At 49.7% G+C, this 19,753-nt stretch overlaps 10 protein-coding genes across 10 annotated transcripts, besides 2 other annotated features; 5 read left to right on the top strand and 5 right to left on the bottom strand.

The window, feature by feature from the left end:
* Positions 1-14: 14 nt before the first annotated feature.
* Positions 15-1,703, bottom strand: TRVA0_056S00738 (fungal specific transcription factor domain-containing protein; the record flags this gene model as incomplete). The annotated part of the gene is made up of 1 exon (XM_076687379.1): positions 15-1,703. One exon carries the CDS (start codon positions 1,701-1,703, stop codon positions 15-17), a length of 1,689 nt encoding a protein of 562 aa, XP_076538405.1.
* Positions 1,704-2,773: 1,070 nt separating this feature from the next.
* Positions 2,774-4,366, bottom strand: TRVA0_056S00716 (uncharacterized protein; the record flags this gene model as incomplete). The annotated part of the gene is made up of 1 exon (XM_076687378.1): positions 2,774-4,366. The coding sequence occupies one exon, from the start codon at positions 4,364-4,366 to the stop codon at positions 2,774-2,776; it is 1,593 nt and encodes a 530-aa protein (XP_076538404.1).
* A 1,133-nt stretch (positions 4,367-5,499) lies between these two features.
* On the bottom strand, positions 5,500-5,964 carry TRVA0_056S00694 (uncharacterized protein; the record flags this gene model as incomplete). The annotated part of the gene is made up of 1 exon (XM_076687377.1): positions 5,500-5,964. The coding sequence occupies one exon, from the start codon at positions 5,962-5,964 to the stop codon at positions 5,500-5,502; it is 465 nt and encodes a 154-aa protein (XP_076538403.1).
* A 1,122-nt stretch (positions 5,965-7,086) lies between these two features.
* SPS4 (Sps4p) lies at positions 7,087-7,908 on the top strand (the record flags this gene model as incomplete). Its single annotated transcript, XM_076687376.1, has 1 exon — positions 7,087-7,908. One exon carries the CDS (start codon positions 7,087-7,089, stop codon positions 7,906-7,908), a length of 822 nt encoding a protein of 273 aa, XP_076538402.1.
* A 318-nt stretch (positions 7,909-8,226) lies between these two features.
* On the top strand, positions 8,227-8,622 carry TRVA0_056S00650 (uncharacterized protein; the record flags this gene model as incomplete). The annotated part of the gene is made up of 1 exon (XM_076687375.1): positions 8,227-8,622. The coding sequence occupies one exon, from the start codon at positions 8,227-8,229 to the stop codon at positions 8,620-8,622; it is 396 nt and encodes a 131-aa protein (XP_076538401.1).
* Positions 8,623-9,333: 711 nt separating this feature from the next.
* RPL20B (60S ribosomal protein eL20 RPL20B) lies at positions 9,334-9,993 on the top strand (the record flags this gene model as incomplete). The annotated part of the gene is made up of 2 exons (XM_076687374.1): position 9,334; positions 9,476-9,993. Coding segments are annotated over 2 exons (519 nt in total).
* A 719-nt stretch (positions 9,994-10,712) lies between these two features.
* On the top strand, positions 10,713-12,044 carry MTC1 (DUF5427 domain-containing protein MTC1; the record flags this gene model as incomplete). The annotated part of the gene is made up of 1 exon (XM_076687373.1): positions 10,713-12,044. One exon carries the CDS (start codon positions 10,713-10,715, stop codon positions 12,042-12,044), a length of 1,332 nt encoding a protein of 443 aa, XP_076538399.1.
* A 268-nt stretch (positions 12,045-12,312) lies between these two features.
* Positions 12,313-13,221, bottom strand: DGK1 (diacylglycerol kinase; the record flags this gene model as incomplete). Its single annotated transcript, XM_076687372.1, has 1 exon — positions 12,313-13,221. One exon carries the CDS (start codon positions 13,219-13,221, stop codon positions 12,313-12,315), a length of 909 nt encoding a protein of 302 aa, XP_076538398.1.
* Positions 13,222-13,969: 748 nt separating this feature from the next.
* On the bottom strand, positions 13,970-14,422 carry TRVA0_056S00562 (uncharacterized protein; the record flags this gene model as incomplete). The annotated part of the gene is made up of 1 exon (XM_076687371.1): positions 13,970-14,422. One exon carries the CDS (start codon positions 14,420-14,422, stop codon positions 13,970-13,972), a length of 453 nt encoding a protein of 150 aa, XP_076538397.1.
* An 814-nt stretch (positions 14,423-15,236) lies between these two features.
* Positions 15,237-16,013, top strand: TRVA0_056S00540 (uncharacterized protein; the record flags this gene model as incomplete). Its single annotated transcript, XM_076687370.1, has 1 exon — positions 15,237-16,013. The coding sequence occupies one exon, from the start codon at positions 15,237-15,239 to the stop codon at positions 16,011-16,013; it is 777 nt and encodes a 258-aa protein (XP_076538396.1).
* A 287-nt stretch (positions 16,014-16,300) lies between these two features.
* Positions 16,301-19,614: a mobile genetic element.
* Positions 16,301-19,614, top strand: an mRNA.
* Positions 19,615-19,753: the final 139 nt, after the last annotated feature.

Raw genomic sequence — 19,753 nt, 5'->3', positions numbered from 1 at the left:
AGGGGAGACTTTGCTTAGGCTGGTCGGTAACCGTAAGGCTCAGCCAACTGGGTTGAGGACCCCTCCAGAACGGCTGAGGCTATCGGAGAAAAGTCGTGGGACACCCCTTCGGCGTATGGAGGATAGTATGCAAGTTGCGCAGCAGGTGGGGTAGATGGAGATGCGAGAGGGGCATGATGCGGCGATTGCGGATGGTAAAACGTTATTTCGGTGGCCTGAGAAGCAGCAGGTGGAGGAAGAGGAGGAGCTGGAGGTGGAGGAAGCGGGGAGGTTGGTTCGACCTGGGGTACATCCATGAATGCGCCCAGGGGGAGGACTGAGTCCGGAGATAAGAAGTTGCGCTCATAGTCAAACTCTGGTGCAGCAGAGTGTGTCTCCAATGACGAGTGGAGACTAGGAGATTTCTCAGTCGAGGTTACTGACCCCAAGGTTTCGGATCTGGCTGGACTCAGCAAGTTGTCTGCGCTGATTCCATCGCTATTGGCCCTCACGTCGTTGTCCGATTCGCTGCTGGCGGCGGGGTCGTTGAGTACAGTAGTCTGGCTGTATATCCACGTTGAGCCTGCTGTGTCGAGCTCCTGGATGGCGCTCTTAACATGGCGTGAGAGCTGCTTGAATTCTGCACTTTGCGTATCTCCAAGCTGTTTCGATACGGTCATTATATGGCTTAAAATCTGCTTGCGATTGTAGTTTCCCTGGAAATTGAGCTCGGGCATGAAAGTGACGGTCTCTGCCAGGGAAACGCCGATATCGAACAGCTTTTTGCGCATCCCCGGGCCGTGGGACAGCAGGTCCTGGAGAGTCACCGACTTGGTTACTTCGCTCGCCACCTGGGCCACCATAGTAGGGAACAGGTAGTTCGTTTCCTGGTTTTGGGTAGTGCCTCGATTGGGCCAATTGGTCGACGCTTTCCATAAGAGCAGGAGCAGCCACGGCTGGGTGATGAGAACATTGGATTTCTGGACCCCCGACTCGTAGCGTTCTGGGGCTTGGGTCAGAGCGCCTACTAGTGACTGCTGGATTCGTGGAAGGTAGAAGGACGAGAACTGGGTGGGGCTGATGCCATCAATGCTGACCCAGGCGTCCATGAACGAGTCGTCCATAGCCACCATGACTCTGACAAGAGTCAGAAACTCAGTGAACTGGTCGTAACTGTTCCCGCCGTCTTTGGGCACGGTTGGAAGCATGATCTTCTTTGTCATTATTACCGGGGTTCGCTCGTGGATGGAAAAGCCGCGGTCGCTTACATAGAGCCCCCAGTACAGAATGCGCCGCGAAAATGCCTCTTCCTGCGACAGTCCGCGGTAGCTTCTTTCATCATCGAGCCTGAGCAACTTAGCGAGCATTGCGGACTCATTGAGGTAGTAATACGCCATATCGTATTCCTCGGTCGCGCAGAAGCATAGGTACAGGAAAAAGGACACTTTGATGCTTATGGGCGAGTTCTGCCTAATATACGCCAGCGAGTTCTTGGTCTTGACCGCCTCATCAATGAGGGTTTCGTGGAGCCCGGACTTGATGTACTTTTGCTGAAGCGAATTGACCCGCCTCAAAGGCACAGCTGTCATAGCAGCGACCAGTGCATATGTCATATCGGTTGGGGGCTCTTTGAGATACTGGATCACGTCGTTGCGGTCCATAATTGGCACAATGGGGTTGATATACTGGAAGTACGCATCAATTAGCGTATGGATGACTTCCATTGGCAATGAATCCCAGCTGAGCCCCCGCGAATTTGAGCTCGACGTGTGTTTGCCTACTGGGCCATTGTTATTGTTGTTGTTGTTGTTGTTGTTACTATCTGGGGATTCCTGGCTCTGGCGTTGCCTCAGCCAGGCAAGAACCGCGGAGCCGTTCCCTCTGGGGCCTCTTTTGCGGGCGGCTGAGAAGGTGCATTTGAGTCCGGAGGTGATACACCTCCAGCAGGGCTCCAGCCCATCGCACTTGATCCGTCTGATTCGACAGCAATCGCACACAGACGACTTTGCCGGCTTGGGGGGCTTTTCAGCTCTAGTCATGGGCTATGTTTACTGGTACTAATTAAGATGAAGATATGTGGCCAATATTAAATGGGCCAATGCGACAAATATATCACGAAAATAGTCCCGTAGATGGAATAACGTGGAAAGAAGGCAAAAAAAGAAGTGATTTGATCTGTGTGGAGATAGATCACCGTGAACAGAAAAGCCACTAAGGTATGAAGTAGCCACTAAATACAAAGCGTAGCCAATAATTTAACAGTCGATCAGGCTTTATATATATACACCAACCTGTTCGTAGTTGTATAGCTTGCGGAGGACAGGTTCCTTGAAAATATAAACGATTCGTATCCAGGTCTACGACGAACTCATCAACCAACCATTATAAAAATGCTGCCAGCAACGGGTTTCGGAGACACAGCCGGTCCTCCACATCGTGGCAGGACGCTGTAACCCACCGTGCATAATCACTATACGCCAGCCAATCTGCATGAACGGTGGGGGAGCCACTCAACGTCACGAACTACACACTCCAATCGTACAGAATGCACATCTGCCGAGAGTGGATGGACGATCATATACAAGTGGCTTGCTACTCTGTATAAAGTACTAAAGAACCACAGTGTACTAAATATAATGTAGGATACCAAACTAATTACAGTAATACCTAAAACGAATTTTAATAAATGAAACGAAAAATACGAAAAATTTGAGCGATATCGGAGCTTCCGATACCTCCTGGGACCCGTGTGAACTGTACGTAGTCGTAGATCTCTGTCAATCTTTTCCCCACCTCAGGAGTTCATGACTGGACCAACCTTGTTGCCGCCTGTAACATCAACCATGCCCCAGGGCGGTGGTGTGGCGTCAAACCACGAGGGGTATGGCTGGGGGTCCGGCTGGGCTTCCGACTGGAGCGGCTCATAATAGCCATCCTGTGATGGCTGATCAGACTGGGATTCCGACTGAACTGGTTCATAATAGCCATCCTGTGAGAGCTGCCGTTTCAACTCCACATATTCGCGTGGGATGAGCGCAATGATCGAGTCATAATTATTCCGGAGATCGCGTTTCGTGGCTACGGGGCAATTGTTCTGGGTCACCGTGTGCACGGCATTGCTCAACGAAGAAGCCAGCTGCGCTAGCTCCTGGACGTTCTCGTTCGCTGGCAAGTTGCCATTGTTCTGGGCCAGATAGTTATTGACCATGCCGCTAATCTGGTTGGCCATCGGGCATATATACTGGGCCAGATTCTGCGCTCCGGCGATAGCCGTTCCGGCATTAGTAGTCGGCATCAGGTCGCTAATTGACGGTGACTGAGCCGCAGCGCCATTATCTGAGGATCCATTGTCCTCCGTATTGGCAGTTGTAGAGGTACTGGCCTTTCCATTATTGGTAGAGTCAGTCTGTTTTTCCGCTGCTTGATTATCTCCAGACTGCGAAATGCTCGTCGACTGAGAAGTAGATTTGCCGCTTCCAGGGGAATTGTCACTCCCAGACTGGCCATCATTGTTGCCAGATTGCCCATCACTGTTTCCAGACTGCCCGTCATTCGTTCCAGATTGGTCCTGGTTCGTAGTTTGCTGGTTCTGGCTAGTTTTGTAAGTGGTAGTAGTCCTCTGGGACTGGGATAGCTGGGTGAGCCTTGAAATAAGCTGCTGGGCAATTCTAAGAGCATTCGCGAGCTGTTGAGCATTCACCTGTGAGTTACCATTCAAAATCTGGCTAGGCAAGGGAATGTTTGTTGGAAGAGTAGGCACGGCGATATTGCCACCAGCGCCATTAGCAATCGTATAAGTATTGGCAATTGTGAGACCAGTAGGCACAGCGACATTACCACCATTACCAATCGTATAAGTTTGGGCAATTGTCTTTGCGGTCGAGAATGCGGTTGAGAAAGTCTTCACCTGGACATTGTTAGTAGCCTCTGGCACATTAGGAATGGCTGTATCATCACTTCCACCAGCGCTGGTGGCCATAGCATTCGGCATGGCTGCAACTGGACCATCCCCAGTAAGTGTAGGCCCGCCAGCGCCGTCAGAGCCCACCGTGACAATCCCGGCAGAGCCCGTAGGAACTGCGCCTCCGCCACCGAGGACGGTGTGAATCCTCGATTCGCCAGCGGCGTCAGTGACAAAAATGGGTGTCGCCGCTGCATTCACTGGTACTTTCGATAGAAAACTTGGACCAGCCAATATTGGAATAATCGAAAGCCCACCAGAGGCAGTAGCCTGTCCAAAGTCTACAGTGGTTCGCGCGTCTTGAACCGTCTGACCAGGGTTCCTAGCGGCGGCGTCCAGTGCATCCGTGCCATCCATAGGCGCAGCGTAGGCAGCTCCAGCTGTCATGGCTAAAAGCGCGGCGGATATTACTTTCTTGGAGACCATTGTATTGTCACTTACTGCTTGAACATGACGGAGTATACGATCAGGTCATATTTATATTAATGCTCTCCTCTCATTATATGATTGACCTACGATTCAATGCTTGACACGCATGGTTCAATTTAATGTTTCGAGGTGTCTGGCGGGTGACACGGAATGGTCAAGCCAAGCACACAGTTTTGGCAATTTATCATCTGCATGGTTTACACTGGAAGCTGAATGGAAGTTGGTTTTCTACTATTCTATTATGGATCCTTCATGTTTCTAACTAGAGGAGCGGGATCTGGTTTTTGACTTAAAGTTAACCGAGCTCTGCTAATTATAAAAGATTACTGGCTAACAAAAAAGCGGTAGATGGATACCGAAGAGGTGAAAAAATTGCATTACATCGAAGAGCGAAAGAGTAACAGGCAGGCAGGCAGGCAAATTGGGGTTGTCGTTGAGCGACATCCTAAATGACGGCTTATAGCATCTGACGATTGTGAAACATGTGTTATGGTCTAATATCCACACACTTTTGGTTACCATTCTAACGTATTTCTCGGTCTTTTGCAACAGTCGTGCAGGAAACTGGTTATTGGAGAACTGGCCATTTCTGAAACGGTCAAGGCACCAAATAGCATGAAACGATCCCACGGTTTGATTTCCCTATTACTACTTTATAAGCCGTTGCTACACAAACGTACACCATAAGTGTAAATCGAGCCTTTCGACATGCTAATGTGGATGATTCAAGAGGAACAGCGGTCACCAGCCTGATAGGCACGATTGGTTGGGGAAGAAATGAACCTTAAAGAATTGGCTATTGCCCCTGAGAAGCAAATAACATTCACCGGATTCAAAGCCGTTATGAAAACCATACGTTTGGAAATGTGGCCGTGACACAAGGCAAATTGAAGAAAAGAAGCGCATCAATAGTACCGCTTATCTGTACACGGTCAAATATCATATAGAGCATACGAAATGATATAGGCGAAAATCAAATCAGATAGAGAGTCTAATGAGATGTACTGATAGAAAGTAAATGTACTAATGATACAATCAAATTAAATAGGTAGTTAGTTTTCATAAATCATGGTCTTAGTGTAGTCCATCCAGACACACAAAACGTCGTTAATAATCCAAATGCAATCCTTTTACCACTCCAGGTCCGTCAACCAATTCACCGACTTCTTTCCTTCACTCCGCTTCTCCACCACTCCTTCAGGTTGGTCACCATCTCGCTCTCCTCGTAAATGCATGTACCTCTCCAGCTCTTTAGGAGAATAAAACCCTACTCGAGAGCTAGAATTTTCTCCAGAGCTATAACACCCGTCCTCCCATTTCAAAACAGGCTTTCCTGGCCGGTATTCTCTATGCTTTGGCTCACAGCGCCGTTCAGGGGACCGTTCTCTCAGGTCCAGCTGTTGCTCCTGGAGTCGAAGCGACCTTCTAGTCGGCTGCTCGGGAGCCTGGAACTTCTTTTTGCTTGACTGCTGTGACTCTGGCTCCTTGGAGTCCGTTTCCTCGTCTCTCTTGCGCTTATTCGTCGCGGCGGTAATGGTTCCAATATGGAACTCGGACACACTACTAATCGGCACAGTGATGGCAGTCATCTTCATCTCTCGCTTTCTGTATTAATCGGGTCCGCTAATTCCATGCCCGTGCGTCGACGACTCCCGTTTGATTAATTTATTTATTTTTCGCTTTACGCGACGCGATGAACAGGTTAATACTCGAAGTCGTATTTTCTGTATTACTTGTCAAGTGAAGTTAAGATCGGTCGGTTCCCTCGGCAACGGCTCGTTTAAAAGATTTTTTTCTGGTAGCTGAATATTTGGGAACTGCGAATATTTCAGTATGTGCTTGTCTCGGATCAAAGAGACAAGAAAGGTGCCCTTCATCTTCTCAATAAATCGTTAGAGCCATTGGCATGATGAAGACCCTTTTAAAAATATAACACGTTTGTTATTAATCAGAGTTGAATCCTCGGTAGTGACTTGGTAGGGTTTGCTATGAAGTTATCTACTTTTGTACTGTGTGCAACACCTTTGTCGTTATGACAGTCAATTTAAGCTGTAATTCGGATAGCTTCTGCTGTCCAATTGTATCGTAAGTTAATTGGATACAAGAATTGAATTTGAGGCTTGACAGAGAGTCTAACGGAAATGGTGAGAGTAACGAAATACAGCTTAAATATCTGAACTACTTAGAGGTCATCCACTCAGGCGCTTGTGGATAGTGATGCACAGCCGCGCTACGTGCGGCGTCACTTCCTAGGGGGCCAGCCCCCCAGACCCCCCGTGGCTCCGCTTCGCGGAGGACTTGTGCAGAGATGGTTTATTCGGGGGGTTTGGGGGGCTGGCCCCCCAACTACGGGGTCTGGGGCAGAGCCCCAGTGCGTGTTGGCGGTACTTACTCAAAGGACTTGGATGGATTCTACAATTGGAAACAATATCTTCTCGTAGGATTAGCTCACTAAGCACTGCTTGAGTAGAATGTGGCTCTGACAAGATCGGGGAGACGGAGTTGAATATATCAGCCCCATCCCCTGCGGCTGCTCCGTGCGGCTCAAAGTTAAAGTTAATTGGTGGGCCTATATATACATGGCCAATGTTTACCAACCTCTTTTTCTCCCTCTCTATCACTCTTAGAGAGAATTCGTTTTGGAGCCTAGGGAATTTTTTGGAATCAGTGCTTTAAGAGAAATGTCTGCTCACCCCGAATTGGCTGACAACGAGACTATGCCAACACAGTTGGAGGAGGTGATTGTGGATCCAGAGGCCCCCGTTGAGGAGTATGGAGACCAAAGAGACAACCTTCCACAGTCACTGTTTGTGCAGCACATGGCTTCTTATCCGGCGATTGCAGCCGTCGTTGGCTTTGCCGCGTCGTTCCCCGTGGTCAAGATCTTTGCTTCCAATGCAGTTCCGTTATTCATGGCTGCCCGAAAGAGATCCAAACCTGTGTCTGATCCAATTGCTAGACGAGCAAAGCCAGTGCTTGTGCGGGCCGATAAGTTCGGGGACCAGGCCCTCAATACAGTCGATCGCACGTTCCCACGCCTCAAGACTGCCCAGCCAGAAGAAGTGCTCGAAATGGCTAGAGTGCCGATTCGCAATGTTCGCAGCTCCGCGTCGGCTGCCCACCGGACACTGGACCGAGGGATTGTGAGGCCCGCTAAGCAAGCCACTAGTGTTGCTCGGGCGCGCTATGCCCGTGTCTACGATACAAACGGCAAGGCTCTTCTTCGATCGCGGCTGGATCCTATTGTCATGCCCCTAAACGATAGACTTGAGGGATTTATTGTCGACTATGTTTCTGATGGCAATGATATTGAGAAGAAGCCTGTGTCCAACGAGCTCAGTCGGACTGTGCGGCTGGGGCGAGTAGCACTGCACCGAGCGCGACCGGCTCTTAGGGCTCATGTTGTCTACCTGTCTGACCTCCCGCAAGCGGCCAGAGACGCGGTCCTGGGGCGGCGGAAAACTACGAACGAAGAGGAAGAACAGAACGGATCGGCATCACCAGCGGCAGGCGTAGTTAATGATAGTACTACTGAGTAATGTCCAGTTATCCATCTATCATATCAATTGAACTGTTATTATCATCCTATATATTGTGCACCGTAATTTGGTCTTCCCTTTTGAGTACATCTATAGAAATTGAACTGATGATCCAATAGAATTGATGTTTATTCTCAGTTACTTGATGGTTTATCTCAGTTAGAGGTTAACCTTGCTTGCGACGTAAACAAAAAGTACATAAATTGGCCCCCATTTGCCTTCTTCTACCAAACCACTGGCCATTGACTTCTTTGCCAACTCGTGTGACCCCGCTGTTGGTATCCTCTGCTGCTTTTTTAGTATATCTCGTGATTCAAAATGCCTTTCGGACGATGGTTGGGCCTCAACCGGGAGAGTAGCCGTCTTGCTCCTACCTTCACTGCTCAGACTAAGGCCAATGAGGGACTGTTGTCGTCACAATTCCCCTGGCCAGCTACTCCCTCAGTGAACGCGACTCGTCCCACCGGTACGCTTACTGCATCCACTGCACTCTACCTCAACAGCCTCCTCCAAATCCCCATCCTTACTCTCGATGCCATTAGACAGGCCCAAGACGACCTCATGACCGTCTCCATTGGCCAATTCAACTACCAGATGGCCAATAACATGCCATGGGCATCGCGACTAACCCAGTTCAACATCCCCTTCTTCGGCAGATCCACTCCTGCAGCCGCAGCTACCCCTGACGATCCCCCGCCTCCCACCAAAGAGTAGTCTGTTATCATTTGTAGTTTTGTGTAATTCCACGCTCTGTCCCTCACTCTATTATGTTTCCTGGGGGCCAGCCCCCAGACCCCCGTGGCTCCGCAACGCGGAGATTTTTGAAAGGTCAATATCAAATACCTCCACCTAGCAACATAAGCATAACCAAATTAGGCACTACAAAACTACATATACATCCTACTTTTCTTCAATTAGTTCCTGGGGGCCAGCCCCCAGACCCCCGTGGCTCCGCTACGCGGAGGGATTTGGAAGTTCTATAAAATACATTCTTCGCAAAATTACAGATGGAGATCATACATTGTATGCATTCAATTGGTAATATATGCAAACTCCATTGTCATTCCACCCATATTAAAGTCCACACGAGTTGGGGATACCCTCCGCGCAGCGGAGCCACGGGGGTCTGGGGGCTGGCCCCCAGTGTGTGCGGCTTAATAGTATGTACCACAAAGTACTGTGGGTGTAGAGTAAACGACCGCACGCAGTCACAATGAGAGGGTTGCGTGCGCGTTGGGAGCGATGGGAGCGATGGGCGAGGGAGGGAGAGGGACGGCTGGGGGTGGGACGTGAGGCTCTGCCGTTGCCAGTTTGGGAGGATACCGGCCTGGCGCACCACACGCACCACACTTCCAAAAGTTTTTCATTTTTCATATACCCTCCGGAACGCACGACACATAACCTTCGGTACACATTAGAATAAAGAGTAAGTGAGCACGTGTAGATAGGAACGACATTGCGAGGAAAGATGGATAGAGTTATGGGAAATTTTATGGCGCGTTTGTCTGCCTTGTAATGGAGTTCTGAGCCGGGATAATGGTGAATGGAAGGAGGCTAACAATTGTAGTGGGTCGACTCAACGAATATCAGGTTATTGGCCGACACTTGCCAACCGAGAAGGAGCCAGAGCCAAAGCTCTTCCGAATGCGAATCTTTGCTCCAAACACTGTTGTTGCCAAGTCTCGATTCTGGTACTTCCTGGCCAAGTTGCGACGAATCAAGAAGGTCAACGGTGAGATTGTTTCCATCAACCAGATCCACGAGAAGCGACCAACCAAGGTCAAGAACTTTGGCATCTGGATCCGATACGACTCTCGATCCGGCACCCACAACATGTACAAGGAATACCGAGAGCTCAGCCGAGTTGCTGCCGTCGAGGCTCTGTACCAGGACATGGCTGCCCGACACCGATCGCGATTCCGATCCATCCACATCCTCAAGGTTGTTGAGCTTGAGAAGACCGAAGACGTCAAGCGACAGTACATCAAGCAGCTCCTGTCCAAGGACCTTGCTTTCCCACTTCCACACCGAGTCCAGAAGTCCACCAAGGTCTTTGCCGCTCACCGACCATCTACTTTCTACTAAAAAAACTGGTGGTAGTATTATAACTTATATAATATCAAAAAAGAGTGTGTTTTTTGCGTAGAATGTAATATATTCAACCCGTCTACCTTTACTCGATTCGCATTTATTTGTTATTGTAGAAATCTGATTAGTCTTCCTTCGCCCTAAACAACTGACTTAAATCAAGATTATTGTATGAACAGTATCTTCACTTTGCATAACCAAGCTCTTCCTTCGCGAAGCGGAGCCTCAGGGGGAGACTACAATTGCTAGGAGGAAGTGTATTCAAGGTCTAACAGTTCCGGAAGTGCCGCTGGTTACAGACGTTGGGAGTTTCTTACAAACTGTTACAGTGGTTAGTTACACCTCCCACTCTAGCGTTTTGTTACACATCCACCTCCGGGCTTCGCTCCGCCCTAGTCAATTGGGTAATCACCGCGTAGCGGAGTCCCAGGGGGGAGGGGTTTGGGGGGACTAGAACTCACTTCGTCTATAAATTCTACCAATGAACCCAATTTCCACTCCAATCCCTCCGCGTAGCGGAGACCTCAGGGGGGTTTGGGGGGACTGGTCCCCCCAATTACTAGGGGGGAGTGTATTCGATCTCCCTAGGCCCGCTTCGCGGAGGGATGTCGTTATGTCGGGGCGCGTGCGCGTGCGCGGGCGTTGGGACATCATTGCAATTGGGGACCGTGGGGAAAAGGATCGATGGCGACCCATGATACACGTGGAGAGACACAATGGCAGAGGACAAGAGAGAATCGACTGAGGACGTGCTGCAATTGCTTGATTCCCTGGACAAAGGGGGCAAGAAGAAGGGCAAGGGTGAGTTGCGGAAGAAGGCTAGTGGGAAGAAAGGCGAAGATGAGGACATCATGGGGTTCCTTGACTCGCTGACCAAGAGCAATGCCAATTCGGGGCGGTCTACCCCCAAAGTAGAGGAGTCTGCAAAGGAAGTCACTTCTAAGGAACCCTCCAAGAAGGAAGGGGAGTCGGACAAGTCTGTCGACAAGTCGGGAGAGCAGCCTGTTGTGAAGTCGGAAGAACCTGTTGTGAAGTCGGAAGAACCTGTTGCGAAGTCGCTAGAACCACAAGGTCCAAAGGAAGACCGTGGTGTGAGCCCAACGAATGTCACAGAACCCCTGGCGGCTCCTTCCCAGCCACAAGAAGCTCCTTCTCAGCCACAAGAGGATCTTCCAGACCCAATTGGGGCAATTTCCAGTTGGTGGAGCAAGAATAAAGGCGGAATCTGGGACAGTGCGACCAACGCAGTCAAGCAAGCGGAAGCGCGCGTTCGGGAATTGCAGCCTGAAGTGCAGCAGAGGACCAATGCACTTGAGAACTTCTCCAAATTGGGCGGCGGGTTCCTCAAGAACACCTTTTCTTCCGTGCTTGACACAATTGCCCCACCCATTTCGCGCCACGAACAGCTTAAGATCCACATCTTCCACGACATGGTCGGGTTCGGCGCGGTGGACCCCATTGTTTACAATGTCTTTGAACGCGTAATGCAGCAGGTTGAAGGCGGCGGAGAGCTGCAGATGGTGTTCCAGAAGGGCAAGGAACGACACCGTCGGGGTTCGAACGTCGGCCACCCCGATCTCAACCTGTTCCGCGGCGAATTGGAGCAGGCTCAGAAGCTGGCCAAGGCCAATGTTGAGGAATTCATGACCAAACCAACAACCGAGCAGGAAAAGCCAACTGAGAACAAGGTGGAAGGCGAAGAGGAAAAACCAGTGCGAACTTCGGATATATTCCTATCTATTCAGCCAATTGCCGCTGTGGAACCAGAAGCCTCCAACACCCTGGTTCCCGACTCTCCGTCGACCTTCTCGTTCGTCATGTACCTGGCGGACCCTGACCACGAGATTGAGTTCTATACAGTGTCCCAGGCGTTCCCCTACCAGTGGGCCGAATGGCTAAGCAGCACGGATAACCGATTTGCCGGGCTTGACGCTGACCCGCGCGAATGGGTTGTTGAGTGGATCGAGGACGGAATTGGCCTTGCCGTGGGCATCGTCGCCCAGTCCTACGTCGCCCGCCGCATGGGTGTCGACAGAGAGTCGTCTTAATTGATTTTTATTGAAACTGCCACCCCCCTCCTGTTCTGCTTGCTTCCCTGGGGGGAGTGGGACTTCCTTGGGGGACCAGTCCCCCAAACCCCCTGGAGCTCGCCTTCGGCGAGGGGCTCGGACTTGGTCTCCCCAACCCCCTGTTTCGTGTGTATGTGTGTGACTTCCCTTAGGGACCGGGAGAGGACTGGTTTCTTGGGGGACCAGTCCCCCAAACCCCCTGGAGTCCGCCTTCGGCGAGAGGCTCTAATGAATCATGCATATATATCTATCGAGCAAACACTTGGGAGTCGTAAGCACGGCTAGTGGTGAGCTTGACAAACGCCCACATAAAGGACGAAGAGACTATCGGGATGGTCAGGTTGTCGTCTATAAAGTCAATGGCCTCGGAAACTGCCCCCACAAGGCCACAGGCAAGCGCCATCCCCGCCAGTCCCACCCTCGAGGTGTCCGGAGTCCACATAATCTCTCCAGGATGGTTCACCTCGGGGAATTGCGGCACAAACACGGCGTAAAGCAGCCACGCGCTCAACACACCAGCCAGAAATGCACTGAAAGACCCGGCGAAGGACTTGCGACCAATGCGGAAGGTAAGATGCCCAAACGCCCGACCAAACGTCGAAGCCGCCGTATCAGCCCACGAAAGCAGCAACACGGCTATGAGCGATATGTCCTTGGGGAACACCAGGAACACAATAATAAGCCCAACCAGGTAATATACAACCCCGTTGACGGTATCGACCTCTTTTTCTCTCATGAGAAAGCCGACATACCGACAATACACCCGGTTGAACTCCGGCGACCGGAATCGGAACCAGTCACAGCTCCCTATGCCTATCAACAGCCCCATCAGTACCGGAGTTACCTGGGATAGCGAAACGCCGATACTGTAGAGCCACAGGGTCAGAAACCCGATGGAAACATGCAAGATTTTACGAGGCACCTCGTGTTTGTGGATCAGCTTGGAGAACTGCTTGTGTGACGGTAATATCAGGCTCAGTGAGGCCAGCGAAGAGGTCGAGGATGACTTGGAAATGGCCCCGGAGGCGGCGTCCTCGACTTTAAGGTATTTATTGTTATCCTCCCCTTCAGTAGAGACTCCTGAACTCGACACCGACGAAGAGGGTGACATGGCTTCGGCCAGAATATACCCGTCTTCTTCAATAAACTCCTTCATCTCCCCTTTATCTTTTCGAGGCGGATAATTTTTTGATTTGGTGAGACCAGAGAGGCGTGGTAAATCACATGGAAGGGGGGTCCCCTACCCAGGAACTGTCAAAATTTCCCGGGTTCCGGATCCGGCGGGGACCAAAGCTACCCCTGCCCAAGCGTATTTTTGAGTACCATCAGCCGCACGGTGCCCCTGAGCCGCGATACGTGCGGCGCTTTATCTGTTCCAAGTGTCTATGGGGGGCTAGCCCCCCCCCCCCCCCTCCCCCCCCAGGGCTCCGCTTCGCGGAGAGCTCCGAGTATATTAGTTATTCGTATAATTAACTTATCTGTTTTTTAATTCGATAATTATGTGCTCAAAATATCGAGTGCTATAAGAATTACCGAGTGTATTGAAATGTTGTGTACCATGTTATTATATTTCTGGCCCACCATCGGTACTACGGTAATGGATATAAAGACCTCGTTAAACCTTATCCTCTTTCCTTCCTTCTCTTCACCCTTCCGAGGCAAGAGAGCTTTAACAACTTATTAAATAAGAAGAGTGAGAGGGGTTTATCGAGACGTTGCTAATAAAATAGATTGTATTAGTTCTTCATAACTTTTACAGACGTGACACTACTTATACAACTGCTACTTTCAGTAAGTTATCGGTGCTCACAGTAATAAGTTGTTAGTCTTTGGTGGTCTCGATATCTAGCAGTCATACTTGCATATATTGTGCTATCCTCAACACAGCTTATTGCTGGTTACTGTCAATTATTATATGCGCTTATATGTATAGCTAATATCCCATCAGCTCCGTAGTCGTAGCAGCTGTCTTCACCTGGTCGTGCCTCATCCGGGTACATACCTTGGCCTCCGCAAGATTTGCTGCTATACGCTATCATTATATAGCTGCATGCGCAACATCTCCCATTCACTTTGATTGACCTTACTACTTCATCATCTGCATCGACACAAGCGTCTAGCATGTCACATTGATACCCTTCCTGTACCAACCCTTTGCATCCATAGTCACCAAACATCGTAAAGTTGCAGTAATAGTCCTCACACACGTCTGTATTCGTAGTATTGACATTCGTTACTTTGTTTCCAATCTCTTCTTCAGATATCATGTTACCGTGTATGTGCGTGTGTGCGCAATATGCGCATGTTAATGTTAGCACAACCGGTAATATCCGGTTAAACTTGTCCAACAACCGCATGTCCCAACGTATTGCACATGTACTATCTTGGGCCCTCCCACTTCGCTAGTATACTGCTTACAATACTGTCTGCAAGCACTACACTAATGGTTTGCCTAGCGGTTTCGATTAAAATAACTTCGCTGTCCTTAATTTGTCCAGCTACCGCATGTCCCAACGTATTGCACGTACACAGTAATAAGTTGTTACCTTTCTTACTTTTTTTTTTCTTTCTTTCGTTTCTCCAACGTTAGCGTGCTCCTTAAGACACATTATGTCTACCTCAGAGTCACCGGTACCACCATCGAGCGGGGTCGCCGAGGAAATGCCGATCAGCAGCTCCAGGAACTACTCCAGTTACCGCCGGCGAGGACTAGCATCCAACAGCTACGGGGCGTCTGGTCACGAAATGGTCGTCAAATCGCCACAGGCTGGGCTCGACTCCGGGACCAAACCGCACGACTCGACCAACTGCTGGCTGAGACGCGTCACGCGGCCGAAACCAAGCTGAGTGACCTCGCCCGAACAGCTGAGCTCGAGAAGCAAGACCTCACCCGTAAAGCTCAACAAGAGGTGGAAAAGGTCATGTTGGAACGTGGTTATTGGCGACTCCGCGCTAACGATATGGAAAACCGGCAACAACAGCAGCCGCAACAACAACAACAATCGCCGCAACAGCAGCATCAACAGCAGCAGCCCTCCCACTCCCACTCTGGTTCATACATTCCCGGTGTTCCAACCATCTGCCACATACGGTCAGCTTGACGAAGGGTCTTCTCAGCAGTTTTACACTGAGGACAAGCGACAGGCAGATGTGCCGGAGCTCATCCCCAACATGGATATCGACCAGTGGATTGAACTGGCAAAGAATTATGTCGGACAATCCAGGGATGCGGATGTGGTCAAGGTCCAGAAATTGAGTGCCAAAGTCAAATGGATGGCTGTTACATTTCAGGCCATCATTCGAGATTCCGTTTCAAATGGTCAGATCAATTGGATTGCCTTCTTTGCACGAATTCGAGAGGTATACCCAAGAGCCATGGATCATACCGATAAGTTGGCTCAAGTACAGTCACTACGCTACATATCGCGTGACGGCTCGCTGGCGAAATTCCTCGAGGAGAAGTTCATTCCCATTTGGGGACAACTCCCTCGTCATATGGATCAATCCGCTTTCACTTCATTGACGACTTCCATGTTGCCTGAGGAATACCGTCGAGCACTAATCCATGCGTCAAAACCAGACATGGGAATGACGTTTGGTCAAGCCATCCACCGATACGTTGAAAAGGCTAAAGCGCTTGAAGGGCAACCCACCACTAAGGCAGTGGTGAAGTGCGGATTCTGCAAACGGAACGGCCACACTTACCAACAGTGTCGGACCAGAAAACGCTCTCTCGGCAAGGATTCCTCTCAACCTCGAGAGAACACGCAGGGAAATCGCTCACGATCTTCCAATCAGAAGGCGGATTACGCGAAATCCACCAAGCATAATTATGCTGCATCCATCGTTTCGTCTCACGATGATTCAGATGACGATTATTCCGGTGATGACTATGTCTCCTACTCCCAGGACTCAATCGAGTCGGGAAAAGAGTCAGGTCGTTGCTGAAGGGCCCACCAACGACCAATTCTCGTAACCGCCCTGCCTGGAGGTGGCGTACTCGTATCGCTTTCACTGCCCCACACGGGAAGAATATACCTCCTGCCCTAACCTTGTTTGACTCAGGAGCTCAGGTTGGTTTGGCTCCATCTGAGTTGATTCCTCCAGATGCTCATCGAACACCTTGCCGGTTTGGGCTAGTATTTGGCAGTAAACGCCATATTGTGACCGAACAGGTCCAACTGTTGGCTAAGGTTGGAGATCGCAAAATCGATATCACCTTCTCCGTTGTTCAGATGCCAGATACACCGCAGTTTATTGTCGGTCAGGATTGGATGGAACAGACTCCGTTCTGTGTGATGGGAATGGAGCAGGACGGATCCATGTATATGCTAGGCCATTTTCCGCCCATAGCAGAAGATACAGTGACGGTGGCAAATCATATTTTACCAAAGCGAACAGGCGTCACCATGTTACCAAGCGCGAAAGAAGAGGTTAAGGTGGTAAGAACGGCTCACATAGATTTCCATAGCAAAACGCTGGATCATTGGAAAGCAATTTTCACCAAAGCCGAACAATCCACCTTACCTCCTCACAGAACCTTCAACCATCGTATCAATTTTGTTGAAGGGGCCAGCCTTCCCAAGAAGAAGATGTATCCCACTCCAGCGAAGCATCGCGAAGCCCTCAAGTCCCATATCAAGGAGAACTTAGCTCGCGGCTATATTCGGGAGTCAAACTCCCCTATTGCCAGTCCATTTTTCTTTATCCACAAAAAGACAGGGGAACTCCGACCTATTGTCGACTACCGGGCTATCAATGCCATTACGGAAAAGAGCCAGTACCCGATTCCTTTCTTACATTCTCTTCTAGATCGGGTACGGGGTGCGAAATGGTTTTCTAAAATCGACCTCAAGGAAGCATACCATCGGATTCGCATGCATCCGGAAGATATCCACAAAGCGGCGTTTAATACGGAATTGGGTCAGTTTGAACCCGTCGTCATGCCTTTCGGCTTATGTATCTTGACGATATTCTGGTTTATTCGAAGACGCAAGAAGAGCATTTCAGTCACCTTGAACAAATTAGAAAGTTACTAGAAAAGCACGAACTTCATGCCGCGCAGAAGAAGTGCGAATTTTTCCAGCAGTCCATTGAATTCCTCGGACATCGTTTAACCAGAACAGGGGTCGGTCTCCAAGAAAGTCGCATCACACACATTCAGGCGCTTGGTCGACCAAAGGATCGCAAACACGTCCAAAAACTTCTAGGTTCGTTGAATTGGGTGCGACGTTATGTTCCCATTTTGCCGATGTGGCTGCGTCCATCGAGAAGCTTACAAGCCCTAAAGTCAAATTCAGATGGGATGATAAGCACGACGAAGCCTTAGATCAGATCAAACAGTTACTGGCATCTCCTCCAGTGCTGAAAATCTTTGATCCCGGCCATCAAACGCGAATTCATACCGACGCGTCCAATGTAGCTCTGGGTGCGGTGCTGCTTCAGTTTGACCCGGCAGAGGAATTATGGATACCGGTCAACTACTTCAGCAGAACCCTTAAAGGGTCAGAGCGAAATTATCATGTCGCCGATAAAGAGCTTTACGCCATTGTGTCGGCGTTTCGTCATTGGAAGCACTACATTGGAAGTCTCACCTTTTTCGAAGTACTCACTGATCACAAAAATCTCGTCTACTTCAACACCAAACGAGAACTCTCAGATCGACAATATCGCTGGGCCCAATTTTTAGGCACTCATAAGTTCGACATGAGATACGTGAAAGGCGACACCAATGTTTTCGCTGATCACCTTTCCCGATCAACCGACTTCACGCAACCCGAAGGCGGATCCCACATGTTAACGTGGTCAGTTTAGAGGCCACAGAGAGAGTACCTGACAGGGAATTGTTTCAGACAAGCGTAAAGGAATTAGCGCTTTATAAGGCAGTAGCCGCAAATACTCCACTGCCCGCGCGTTGGCGCGTCAAAGCGGGCCGTTTTTCAATCTCCGATGGCGTCCTCTTTCTTGATGAGAAGCCAGTCGTGGGACCATCAGCTGAGCTCCATAACAAGCTTTTGTCTCGGTATCATGTTCACAAAGTCACTGGCGGCCATCATGGGGTTGAGCGCACCGTTAAGAAACTTCGCGAAGAAGTTTATTGGCCAGGTATGAGGAAGGCTGTGGACAATTATGTCCGATCCTGTATTCGGTGCCAAGTCACGAAGGTTCCCAGACGTGCACCGTATGGAAACTTACTAAGTCTACCTACACCATCTCGCCCTTTTGAGTCGATTTCCTTAGATCTCATCACCGATCTGCCTAACGACGGACCGTCCAATCCAGCCAAGTTTGACTCCGTTCTGGTTATTGTTGGTCGTTACACCAAATACGCCACATTCATTCCGACTCACAAGAGTGTTTCAGCAGAGGAGATGTTCGTCGACACATTCTCTAGTATTTTCCTCAAGTATGGATCACCCAAGGGCATCATTTCCGATCGTGATCCTCGTTTCACCGCCAATTTCTGGCGGGTAATAGAGCGCGCTTTTGATGTCGATCTCAAGTTTTCCACGGCATATCACCCCCAGACCGATGGTCAAACGGAACGGAAAAATCAGGAACTCGTTCAATACATTCGTGCGTATGTTGCGGACGACCATGCCAATTGGCCAGCGCTTTTATCACTCGCTGCATACAATATCAACACCGCGCATAACAAATCGATCAATGCGAGTCCTTTCAGAGCATTATATGGCTACCAACCCACGCTTACGCTGAATCCTCGGGTAGCAGAGCTCCATCCGACTATCGAGGATCGTCTCCACGCCATTGAAGCTTGTCGACAACAACTTGAGGCTCATTTGCAGCATTCCCAGGAACAACAAGCCAAGTTTTACAATCGACGACGTAGTGACCATACGTTCAAGCTACACGACCAAGTTCTCCTTTCCACTCGCCATCTAGCTACCGGAGCCATAAAAAAGAATCTGATCGAGAATGGATCGGCCCTTTTTACATCACGAAAGTGATCAACCAAAATGCTTATGAGCTTGATGTTCCGCGTGCCTGGCGGGGTAGTCCTGTTTTTAACATCACCCGTTTACGCCCGTTTTACGAAAACGACATCAATCGCAATATATTCGATACCAGCCGCGACATCGATTTCTTTACCAATAATCCGCTTCGCATTCTCACAATCGACGACATTACGGTACTAGGAGGCGTCCCAATATATCGAGTAACCATTGCGGACTCACTTCACACCACTCTAACCAAGACTTACGAGTTATCACAACTGACCGCTTACCGCGACCTCATTCGCCTATTCCATGATCGGTTCCCCGGTAAGCCTCGACCTTCTTCAGTTCAAATTTTCCTCGAAGGTCAGCCTCAGGGGGGGGGTGATGTCAGACCCCCACATCCGTATAGGCCTGCCATACGTCGCATTTGCCGCATGAGCCGCAGTGGCGTCGACGCCACACTTACGTCTCCTTGCGCCACACAACCTTATCGATGTCGGTTGTCTATATGTCAATTTCTATTTTTTTTCATATGCAAAGCTTTACGTAGAACAGTTATAGTTGATTTCAATTGTTTTATAATCGTTTAAGTAGCCGTCGAACAAGTTGGCCCCTGGCTATGACATCGATAGCTACACCCTCTAGTGAGTGGTAATACCATACAGTCATACGGTCTGTGTAATTCAAATGAAGGACTCAAGCGATCAGATAAATCGAATTTATAGCAGC

Source organism: Trichomonascus vanleenenianus (assembly GCF_965637985.1).
Source record: "Trichomonascus vanleenenianus strain CLIB 3782 genome assembly, contig: TRVA0_056S, whole genome shotgun sequence".
Lineage (NCBI taxonomy): Eukaryota > Fungi > Ascomycota > Dipodascomycetes > Dipodascales > Trichomonascaceae > Blastobotrys > Blastobotrys vanleenenianus.
Note: the sequence above shows the minus strand (reverse complement) of the source record. Positions and strands in the feature narration are given on the sequence as shown.